The following is an 11706-nucleotide window of genomic DNA, read 5'->3' on the forward strand; positions in this document are numbered from 1 at the left end:
TACCACAGGCTCCAGAATCCCGCTGAGAACTGCTTATAAACCTCCTGGTGCAGTGCAGCACACTGTGAGCCAGGAAGGGAGCCAGAGCCCCAGAGGTGGCAGCTGAGGGATCATGAGCTGGGTACATAGACTGGGAGAGAAAGGGGGGCAGAGACGAGACAGGAGGGATGATTCAAGACCCGGCAAACATTCATAATTTAATGGGAAGACTTGCTGCTTTGAAAATCTATATGAGCCAGGCTCTTGGGTCCCTAACTCCCTTGGTGGGGGCGCTGTTTTGATATTCTTTGGAAACTCAGGGGTAACATCTGTCTTGTCTCTCTGACTTGTTGGCCAACTGGTTAATGCTGTGGGTTGGAGAGGAGGAACAGGGACTGTGTAACTGGTGGCCGTTGGGCAGGAAGACCTCGCTTAAGCCAAGACCGCGGGGACCTGCTGCCACAAGTCTTCCTCCCGGCCCCCAAGGGGTCTTTGGCTTTCCACGCGGATTGCTTCTCCCTTTTTGTGCAACTAGCCCTGAAGAGTCTTTGTAGCCTTCCTCCCGCTTAAACCGTATGTCCTTTGTCCTTGTCCTTGGAGTGAGGGACAAATGTCCATGAGGGAAGGTTTTGACATCGGAACCGGGAAAGGTTCGGCAAGGGCATTGCATTGAACAGTCAGCACCAGGACGATGCAGAACAGGAGAATGGTAGACAGGTGTTAGAAGCCGGGAAGCGGATCTTAACTTTTTTGGTGGCTTCTTAACCATTTGACTGGTTGGGGTTGGGGTCCAGTGGTCATCAAGTTTGTTATTCTGCCCTCAATTCCTACTTACCATCTCTCTTTGTTTTTTAGGGTTTTTTTTTTTTCCCCCTCTGTCTTCTAATCACTTTTGTATCTTCAGTTTTCAAACTATGGATTTACGTTTGCTTGAGTTTCACTTTTATAGCTCTCTCTAGTTTGTCTTCCTGGTGTGTTCACCATCCTCAGGTGTGAAGTCTTGTACAAGGGTAGTGTCTTCTGCCCGTGTCTGGCTTTCCTTACCTTTTCTTCCCCATCTTCTCCAGACACACGCATGCAGCCTCTACTCAACGCCTATACTTCTGACCCAGAAGTTGTAGTAGGAATGCTCGGGGTGAAAAATGAGGGGTGGCAGTGAGGGACTGGTGGTTTGAGATTTCTTTTGCTACGATTCAGACCAACTTACTCTTGGTCACTTTTGGAGTATAAGTGACTCAACCTGTGTAAAAACGTATTCCACCTCTTCCTATTCTGTTTCCTCCAACCCTCCTCCTACTAACGGGTTACCGGGGGCAACCATAACAGAAGGAAAACATCCAAGTCACTAAAAGATTCAACAAATGATGTTTATTTTCCAAATGTACCTTTATTCCCACCCTGAAATTTCCCCGTTCTATATCCCTCACCAGGGATCTTGCTTCCTTCACTCAGTCTCCAGACAGGTTTTCTCAGTGGGGTCCCTGGGTGTCTCCGGAGTTCCAGGTTTGTACGTCTGGACCTCAGCTAAATTAGGACCTGCCCAATGCTCCGGCATGCGTGGGCTCCCAGGTGGGCTCTTGGGAGAGATGGCTGGGCTTTGGGGGCCTGGAGTGTGACCTGCAGAGGGGTGTGAGCTTTGGGGTTGGTCTGGGGAACTGAGGTTTACAGGTGGGGAGTTTGGGATTATGGTGGGACTTGGTGCTTGTGGTACGGTCTTTGTGATCCACTTCCCGAGTTTCCTCTGACTGTCTGGGTCGTGAGGCTGTCAGGTAGAATGCAAGAGTTATGTTTCTGGTCAGGCCTAGATCGTTCCTGGTCCTTAGAATCCTTAGAATTCTAGCTCCCTTTCTCCCCGGACCATGGATAAAAGGTCAGATCAGGTCATTTTACACGGGGGGGGGGGTTTGGGGGGGGAGGGCATAAAATGTCATTAGCTCCTCTCCTTAGGTGTCAGAAGACGGGGACTAGACAGGCTAAGACAGAGCTGGTTAGAGGCTCCCCCTGCTGGGATAGTGATGCCATAACAAGAGGCATTTTTGAGGTTGAAAAGAAGCGGGGGATAATAGGATTTGAGGTTGGGTGGGAGGAATAGATACCTTGCCGAAGATTTCAGGACGCAGCCCGTTGGAGGCCTTGAGTAAATCCGGATTTTTCTGTATCCACTTGGTGAGGGAGGCAGCACCAGCCACTGTACGGGAGGTCAGGGTCACCCGGGCGGGGGGCACCTTCAGAGGCATTTGCCAGGTGCCCATGAAGGATCCCCAAGGACTTGCCTAAAAGGAAGATGACGCGGTCCTGCGGCAGGGTCCCCACTCCCAGTACCGCACCTGTTGGCAGGTCTGTTGTCTCCCTTCCACCCTGTACCCTCGGGAGGCGTGGCGAAGAAATTAGTCAGAGACACAGCCTCCCCACCCTCGCTTTACCCCCTTTCTCATTTAGGCCACTCTTATTTTTTTCAGCATATTAACTCTGAGGGCCTAAATTAAATCCTGTGTCCTTGGGCTAAGTCTGGCAGAGTGCCCACTGCATAAGTATCATCACGTGAAGGTGTTCATCAGTGTAAGGAATTCTGGGTGCTAACTCTGTCATGTTGGATAAACTGGCAGTTTGGGGGTGGTCGTGTTGCAGTGGTGAATTAGACGGAATTTTAATTTCCAGATAGTGGCTGTGCTAGATTGCAAACCTCCAGTCTCGGTCACCCCAGTTCTGTGCCTCAGTTCTTTACCTTTCTCAGTAGGAATGGAGATCAGTATCTCACCTTGGAACGGGGCACCGAGGGCAGCAGATGGCCACGATCATTGGCGATAAACTGAGTGTAGCCTTCGTGGGAAGAAATTCTCTAGGGTAGAAGCGAGGAGACAAGCGTTTGTGAAAATGGAGTGGAAAAGAGAGAAGGTGTCCTAGGGGCTTGAGGTAAGGGCTGAGGGAGAGGAGGGTCTTAGACTTTAGAACAGGCTAAAGGAGTTCGGTGCCAGTCAGTGACAGAGAACATGGGGTAAAGAATCAGAAACCGGCCTTGCAGGAGCCCTGCCCATGAATACCTCTTTTGTTGGCTTGGCGGGAGACCAGTTCTGCAGATACTTGGGTGAGAAAGCTTTTTCATACTGTGGAGAGAAAGACGAGAATCTCTGTGAGGCTTAAAGGCCCCATGCCCAGGAAATGATAACTAGGCGAGTCCTTGAGAGTGGAGGACCAAAGACCTGAAGGCTTTAACTCACTGTAGAAGGGATGTACTCTTGGTCTGCATGTGTGCTGTTCAACATGGGCCACTAGCCACATGTGGCTAGTGGACACTTGAAACGTGACTAGTCTGAATGGAGGTGCTTTGGAAATAGAAAATACAATGAAGACAGTACAAAAAAGAGAATGCAGACATTTAAAGTATTGATTAAACATTAAAATAATATTTTGGACTTACTAAGTGTATCATTAAAATTAATTTTATTTCGGGGGCACCTGGGTAGCTCAGGCAGTTGAGAATCCTACTCTTGATTTCAGCTCAGGTGATGATCTCCTGGTTCGTGGGATCGAGCCCTACATTGGTCTCTGTGCTGAGAGTGGGGAGCCTGCTTGGGATCCTCTCTCTGCCCCTCTCTGCCCCTCCCCTGGTCATGTGCGTGCGCGCGCGCACACACACACACATACACACACACACTCTCAAAATAAACTTAATTTGATTTCTTTTTAATTTTTTTCATGTAGCTACTAGAAAATTTTCTATTACATTGCGACTCACATTATCTTTTTACTGGGGACCCCTGGTCTAGAACAGGGGTCAGCAAACTGGCCCGTGGGCCAAACCCATCCTCCAGGCTGTCTTGGGATGACCTGAGAAAGCTAAGAATGGTTTTTATAGATGAATATTTGCGATTGATATGATAAAAGGTAACACTAGCTTTGTATCCCAATTAACTAAAATGTTTTCTCATCCCATAAGAATTCCATTTTTTTCGGGGCTCCTGGATGGCTCCGTCAGTTAGGTACCCGACTCTTGGTTTCGGCTCAGATCACGATCTTGCAAGTTCACGAGTTCCAGCCCCATATTGGGCTCTGTGCTGACAGTGCGGAGCCTGCTTGGGATTTTCTCTCTCTCTCTCTCTCTCTCCCTCCCTTCCTCCTTCCCTCCCTCTCTCCCTCTCTCCCTCTCTCCCTCCCCCACCCCGCTGGTGCTGCCTCAGTCTTTCTCGAACTTAAATAAACACGATCTATTAAAAAAATCGTTTTTTCATTAGAATTACCAAAAAAATGCAGTTACTATATTTTCAATCTTGTCAAAATATTTTGCTGATGTAAGTACCCACATAATATCTCTGATTGTGTCTCTTGGCCCTAAAAATAAAATATTTATCCCTTTGCCCTTTACAGAAAAAAAGACTTGCTGACCTCTTGTTTAGATCCTACAAACTTAACCCTGAAATACCTTTTGCTCGTCATTGGGCCCTCTACCCTGAGGAGCTAAGGAGGTGAAAAATAGTCTCACCCCACTTTCAGCTGTCCATTCAGTAATCAGAATCCCATGGGAGGGTCAGTCCAAACTTGGAGTCTGGAAGGCAAGATGAAATGTTAGAGATGGGAAAAGAGCTTACCTGGTTTGCACTGTAGTTGGTGGCCATGATCCTGCCACTTTTCGCTGTTTACCTTTGTTGCCTGGCAACTGCAGAAGGCTGACCTTCCGGGACTGGCGGTCCCTTCTACTTGTTCTTCGCTTTCTCGGATGACACTGCTCCAACCTTTCCCGTGACACTTAGGTTCATTTTCGTTTTAGGGATGTGAGAGACAGAGTAAATAAACATGAAAAAATTAGCTAAATAGCAGCCCTCTCTCTTCTTTAAAAAAACGTTTTTTTGACGTTTGTTTTGAGAGAGAGTGAGCGGGGAGCGGCAGGGAGGGGGAGGGAGGGAATCCCAATTAGGCTTTGCACTATCAGCACGGAGCCCGACATGGGGCTTGAACCCCTTGAACCATGAGATCGTGACCTGAGCCGAAACTAAGAGCTGGGTATTTAATCGACCGAGCAACCCAGGCACCACCCTCCCTTCTAAACTCGTGTAGACTCATTTGTATTGTGGAGATAATAGGGCCTCCCTTTACAGGGTAAATGAGATAAAGTGCAAAGTGTCTAAACAGTGTCCTTGCATAGGAGGTACTCAGTACTAGGGCAACTGTTTATAGGTCCCCTACTTCATTTTCTCAGACAGAGAAATAATGTTTTATAACGCGACTTAGATTTATCCCCAGAAGGAAAAAGCATCTCTTGTCCTTTGTCCTTAAATGGCTCCTGTCTCCTCCATCACTTCAGAATCTCAGGGCTTAAGAACACAGATACTTGGTGTTGGCAGGGATGGGGTAGGATCAGGAGCCGGTGGGGGGAGATCGGGCAGGGATGGTGAGAAAACCATGGTGTGGAAGGCACCAGATTTGGGGAATTAAGTGGTGGTGCCAGGGCGCAAACCTAATGTTTGTGGGACTGGGCAAGCCCTTTGAGACTCCTGTAAAATGGCATCAGCATATCCATTTACTGGGTTGTCAGAATTCATGAAAAAGTGGCACTGCCACATAAGTTGTAAAGTCTGTTTATACATGAGATGTTAAGATGAAAAAAGTCAGTTGTTCAAAGAAATGATGGAGAACCAAGAGAGCGTCATAAGGGAGAGTCCTCAGTCCCTTCTCCCTTCCTCTCCCCCCACCCCCACCCAAGTCACCACCCCAACCAACACACCGGGTATAAGAACACTCCTGTGCTTCTAGAATTGGAGGTACAAAGAGCCGTGGTTCTGTAGGCTCTGGCAGTTGACCCCAGGATAACCTGAAGTCTGGAAAGGACGTGTGTGCTCATTCCCTGTGGTCCTCAACACCCTAGGGTGATACCATTAAGAACCAAGGACTCCGTGAGTTCGAGCCCCGCGTCAGGCTCTGGGCTGATGGGTCAGAGCCTGGAGCCTGTTTCCGATTCTGTGTCTCCCTCTCTCTCTGCCCCTCCCCCGTTCATGCTCTGTCTCTCTCTGTCCCAAAAATAAAGAACCAAGGACTGTGCTCTAGGGTATCCGTGGTCCTGAAAGCACAGTGACAGTTAAGCAACTGCATTTCTCATGGAACTTCTGCCTTCAGCTGGTTCGCTCTTCTGATAGAGTTGTAATTATCTGATGACCGCATTCTTATTTTTTAGAATTAACTAGTTGTTGTTTAATGGGAGAAGTAATGTACTGGGGGGGGGGGGGGAGTTCCAGTTTTACAGAAGGATGTCAAGTCTCTACCTGACTTCAACCCCCAGTCTTGCTCCTCAGAGGCAATTACTGTTACTATTGCTGTCGTAACTACTCGACCATTTAGGTTATTTCCAGCCTTTTGCTGTTATAGACGTGCTTGCAATGCAAATCTATATATGCATATATATCTTTATGAATAGATATAGATAGACCTGTATGTATTCTTACGAACGTACGGGATTGATAGGATATGTTCCTAAACGTGAATCGGAAAGTCAAAAGGCTTGTGCATTTAGAACGTTGAGTAGACAATGTCACGTTGCCAAAGATACCATGCCAGTTTGTACATCTCCTGGAAGTGCATGACAGGGCTAGTCCTCCACTCTCTTTCTAACACTATTAACTAATGTTTTTCCTGTTTTTGTCAATCTGACAATAACGAGCATAGTTACTATATACCAGAGACGGTTTTAATTGCTTTTTATTACATTTTCTTACTTGGCTCTCGTAACCACCCCAGCCAAGGAAACCGGGGCATACCGAGGAAGGAGTAGAGCCAGGATTTCATCCCAGGTATTCTGACTCTACAGCCATCAGTTTTAACCACTTCCACCATATTATGTCTTAAAGTTGGAGGTAAACCACGGTAAATCATTGGGGGCGCCTGGGTGGCTCAGTGGGTTGAGTGTCCAGCTCTTGGTTTCAGCTCAGATCATGATCTCACAGGTCATGAGTTCAAGCCCTGCATCAGGGTCTGGGCTGAAAGAGTGGAGCCTGCTCAGGATTCTTTCTCTCTACCTCTGTCTCTGTCCCTCCCCTGCTCCTGCTTATTCTCTAATAAAAAAAAAGAACAAACCATGGCTTGTCATTGTTTTAAATTTGCATTTCTTCAATTATGATTTTTTCCCATATGTTTATTAGCCTTTTTATTTCTCATATTTTTTTTCCCTGAAAATAACCTTCTGTGTCTTTTGCCACTTGCAATTGGGCTGTTGATCATTTTTTATTAATCTTGAACTCTTTATATATTAAGGAAATTACTTCTTTTGTCAAATATGCTGCAAACATTGCAAACATTTCCTGCCAGTGTGCTTGTCATTTAATTTTTTGTGGTGGGCTTTTTTTTTTTTTTTTGGCCATGGATGTGTTTTTAATATTTACATAGTCAAATTGATTACTCTTTCTGTGCTTCTGTATCTTAAGCTTTGAATGGCTTTTTGTAAATTTGAATGTTTAAAAAAATAATTCATAGTTTCATTTTTTATATTTAATTTTTTTTAAATTTATTTTGAGGGGCGCCTGGGTGGCGCAGTCGGTTAAGCGTCCGACTTCAGCCAGGTCACGATCTCGTGGTCCGTGAGTTCGAGCCCCGCATCAGGCTCTAGGCTGATGGCTCAGAGCCTGGAGCCTGTTTCCGATTCTGTGTCTCCCTCTCTCTCTGCCCCTCCCCCGTTCATGCTCTGTCTCTCTCTGTCCCAAAAAATAAAAGTAAACGTTGAAAAAATAAATAAATAAATAAAATTTATTTTGAGAGAGAGAGAGAGAGACCAAGTAGGGGAGGGGCAGAGAGAGAGGGAGAGAATCCCAAACAGTCTCCATGCTATTAGCGCAGAGCCCAGTGAGATCGTGACCTGAGCTGATACCAAGAGTCAGACACTTAACCAACTGAGCCACCCAGGTGCCCCTAGCTTTAAATTCTTCCTGGAATTTATTCTGGTGACTAGACTGAGATCAGGCCCCAGATGCCTAACTAGCTGTCTTGGAATCATTCATTGAATATACCATGGTTTCCTTGCTGACTTGAAATGCCACCTTTATTTTACTTCCTAATTTATTTAGGTCTATTTCTGGATCCTCTAACCTATTGTTCTTGGGGGAAGGGTAACCATTTTAGGTTGTCTCTTTAAAATCCAATCCAGGCTTGGACCCGTGTCAACTCTCCAGTTAGAATTTCACAAAGACTAGGAAATTGTAAATAATAACAGGCAATTTTCAAGCTTCTCATAAAATTGTACTGAAATTTTAGTCTTTCTTCAGATGGATCGGTTGACTTCCGGAACAGGAGATGGTCTTTCATGGGACCAGATTTAACTCTTTCAAAGTTGGAAGGCCCCATAAGGGTCCCAGTCACAAAATATGCCCCAAGATATTTTCATTGTTTGCTTCAGTTCTCTGATGCCTGAAATTAGACCTCAGGAAATCTTTCATTTGGATTCAGATCACCTGCTGTGGAGTTGCAGTTTGCTTTGTATCTGTAGGTAATGTGTAAATTGTTTCTAGCTGAGGGTAACCACCAGCCTGTACCCTGGAGTCAAACTGCCTGGTTTAAATTCTGGCTTTGCCTGAACACGTGACCTTGGACAGTGACGACATCTTTCTGCGTCTCAGTTCCCTTGTGGTGTGAACTGGGGAGAGTCTTCGTTTTGAGCGGTAGACACATCTGATATGCCCAGATAGCAGATGTTTTGGGTCTTAAAGGGTTCTAGAATGCAGAAGGTAGGACGTGGTCATGAAGAGAGATTGCTTTTCCTCCATCTGTGTTTTTCCCTGGAGTGCTTTCTTCCTCTCTGAAAGCCAGCGTTCCCTCGTTGGCAGCCATCATCCCGAAATAACATAGGCTTTACCTTTCTTTTTAAAGTTTTATTTATTTAAGTCATCTCTCCACCCAATGTGGGGCTCAAACTCATGACCCTGAGATCAAGAGTCACACACTCTTCCGACTGAGCCAGCCAGGCACCCTGGGCTTGTACCTTTCTTGCAACCTAGTAAGAGTCTTAACTAATGTCATAGAATTTGCGAAGAAGAAAAAGAATACTGGTCAGTTTAAGTGGAGAGAGACCATAGAAGGTGAAAGTTTCCTGCTTTTGCTTTGAACCAGTAGATCTTAAAAAAAAAAAAAAAAGTACCTGGAATTTAAATTAAAAAAAGTAGTGATAAAAATTTTTAATTAAAAAAAAATAATAAAAACAAATAAGTGAAAATTAATTAATTAATTAATTAAAAAGTAAGGAATAGCTTTCCCAAAACCAATGATCAGTTCTTGCATAGTTTTACAAACTACACTTTGTAGTTTGTGCCTACACAAAAACTAGAAATAATAAATACAAACATGTATTTTATTCATCACTGTTATCTTTTACAATAATTATAGCATGCTATACTACTTACTTTTAAGATTAAGAAATATATTTAGGAGGCACCTGGGTGGCTCAGTTGGTTGAGCGTCTGTCTCTTGATTTAGGCTCAACTCATGATCCCAGCATTGTGGGAATGAGCCCTGAGTCAGGCCCCATGCTTGAGCACGGAGGCTGCTTAAGATTCTCTCCCTCTCTCTCTCTCTCTCTCTCTCTCTCTTTTTCTCTTTCTCCCTCTCTCTCTCGCCCCTCTCTCTCTCTCCTTCTCTCCCTCTTTCTCTCTCTCTTTTCTCTCTTTTCTCTCTTTTTCTCTCTTTTTCTCTCTCTCTCTCTTTCTCTCTCTCTCCTTTTCTCTTTCTCTCTCTCTTTCCCCTGCTTGCACTTTCAAGGAGAAAGGAAAAGAAAGAAGGAAGAAAAGAAAGAGGAAAGAAAGAAAAAATGAAAGGGAGGAACAAAGGAAGAAAGAAATACATTTTTGGGGTGCCAGGCAGGCTCAGTTGATGGAGCATGCGACTCTTGGTCTCAGGGTTGTAAGTCTGAGCCCCATGTTGTGTGTGAAGATTACTTAAAAATATATTTTTTTTAAGAAACATTTTGAAAAGAAATGTAAAGTTTATTTTTGAGAGGGAGAGAGAGACACAGCATGCGAGTGGGGGTGGGGGGGTGGCGCAGAGAGAGGGAGACACAGAATCCGAAGCAGGCTCCAGGCTCTGAGCTGTCAGCACAGAGCCCAACGTGAGGCTCAAACCCACAAACCATGAGATCATGACCTGAGCCGAAGTCGGAAGCTTAACCAACTGAGCCACTGAGGTGCCCCTAAAAGAAATGTATTTTGAATATCATTACATATTAGTGTATCAAGAGCCTCCTTGCTTTTTTTATAACTGCATAGTATTACATGGATGATATATTACACTTTAATCAGTGTCCTATTATTGAACATTTAGTTTGTTTCTTGCTATTACAACAATGCAGAGATGAATAACTTTGTACTTGTGTTGTTTTGCATCTCTGAGTATATTTGTGGGATATGTTTATAGAAGTGAAATTATAAAGTCAAAGGGTATTGCATTTTTTTTTAAGATTTTATTTTGAGGTACTCTCCCCATCAACGTGGGGCTTGAACCCACAATCCCGAGGTCAAGAGCTGGATGCTCCACTGACTGAGCCAGCCGGGTGCCCAAAGGGTGTTGCATTTTGATAGACATTGCCAAATTGTCTTCCAAAGAGGTCACACTCCCTCCAGCAAGGTGTCAGAGTTCTCAGGCAAATTTTGGAATCTTGATAGATTGATCAGATCTCCCACGTTGTTTCCTTTCACCCCATACTCCTTCCCAGAAATTAAAGGGATCTAGAGCAACTTCTCCCTCAAAAATTTGCATTGTTAGACAAACTCCCTTATTTGGTGCTTTCTAATTTATAACAGCCAAAAGTCAGCAACTTATACTTTCCATGTATCCCCCCCCCCCCACAGTAATTTTTTAAATCAGAAAAATCATTAGTAACCCCTTATGAGTAAAACTTTGGGCATCTTATCTATTACGATTTGACCTCCTGAATTACTGTCTCTGGTCCTACCATCAGCTCTCGAAGGTTTCTTCCAGATAGTTCCAAGGGTACCTTCATGCTACTTTACTGGGGCAGATGGCGGTGAGTCTTAGATGAGAAACCTGGCTTGTGGCTAATTTCCTGGGCTAACAGGATCTTATCCCACCGAGTACTGGCCCAACCTTGAACTATCTATCTCCCCTGGCTTCTGTATATTCCCTCAGAGTTCCAGACATAGTACAGTTCTAGACACAGCACAGAAGAAATGGAGGGCCCAAATACACAAGCTATTTCAAAGTTTCTCTATAGATTACAAATTGCCAATTCTGTTTTCTTCCTGCGAGGAATCTAAGGCTCCATCTATTGGAAACTATTACATCTCCCCACACACACCGGAAAAGAATATTGTTGATCAGAACCTTTCATGAGGAATCTAGAGAACAAACTGTACGCAACCAACATGAGCAGACACCGATATGTGTCACTAGTGGTGAGAGTTAAACTTACGTGTCCTTGCACCACTAAGAATAGCGACGGCTGTGATGGACACAGTGTGGCATGTGCTAAGCCATGTGCTCGGACAGCACGCGGGGTGGCCCTACCTTTGAGAACAGATACGATTATTCTCCAGCGTATTGAAATGTAATCTCCACAAACCATTAATATGTATTCTTTTATGTCAGGTTTCGTAACCCTGTAAATGTAGTACAGCCATCAGCGAGGAGAGTTCGGGGAGAACATTTAAGAAGTAGACTACGTCCTGATTGTCAGGTACAGACGTCAGCTAGGACTAGCAGGTATAAAAGTACTCAGCAAGAGATTTTTAATCTTTTTATTTT

At 44.8% G+C, this 11706-nt stretch overlaps 1 protein-coding gene across 4 annotated transcripts; it reads right to left on the minus strand.

The window, feature by feature from the left end:
- Positions 1 to 1327: 1327 nt before the first annotated feature.
- CFAP126 (cilia and flagella associated protein 126) lies at positions 1328 to 4751 on the minus strand. 4 transcript variants are annotated; one of them, XM_053209846.1, is made up of 6 exons: positions 4566 to 4751; positions 3198 to 3302; positions 3021 to 3083; positions 2738 to 2818; positions 2076 to 2252; positions 1328 to 1741 (listed from the first exon to the last, which is right to left on the minus strand). In XM_053209846.1, exons 2-6 carry the CDS (start codon positions 3240 to 3242, stop codon positions 1424 to 1426), a joined length of 684 nt encoding a protein of 227 aa, XP_053065821.1. In that variant the 5' UTR covers positions 3243 to 3302; positions 4566 to 4751; the 3' UTR covers positions 1328 to 1423. The 4 variants fall into 4 exon arrangements, with proteins under 4 accessions (XP_053065821.1, XP_014931718.2, XP_053065822.1 ...); XM_015076232.3 differs by lacking the exon at positions 3198 to 3302 and having other exon boundaries at positions 4566 to 4748; XM_053209847.1 differs by lacking the exon at positions 4566 to 4751 and having other exon boundaries at positions 3198 to 3349.
- Positions 4752 to 11706: the final 6955 nt, after the last annotated feature.

Source organism: Acinonyx jubatus, chromosome E4 (assembly GCF_027475565.1).
Source record: "Acinonyx jubatus isolate Ajub_Pintada_27869175 chromosome E4, VMU_Ajub_asm_v1.0, whole genome shotgun sequence".
Taxonomy (NCBI): Eukaryota; Metazoa; Chordata; class Mammalia; order Carnivora; family Felidae; genus Acinonyx; species Acinonyx jubatus.

What these genes read in the sequence shown, in the direction of transcription:
- CFAP126 (XM_053209846.1), bottom strand. Translation starts at nt 3,242, where the DNA reads ATGTTGAACAGCACACATGCAGACCAAGAGTACATCCCTTCTACA. An exon ending in CCGCCAAGCCAACAAAAGAG is followed by an intron (nt 2,819 to 3,020) that starts GTATTCATGGGC and finishes CTTCTACCCTAG; the next exon opens with AGAATTTCTTCCCACGAAGG. An exon ending in GTCCTGAAATCTTCGGCAAG is followed by an intron (nt 1,742 to 2,075) that starts GTATCTATTCCT and finishes TCTACCTGACAG; the next exon opens with CCTCACGACCCAGACAGTCA.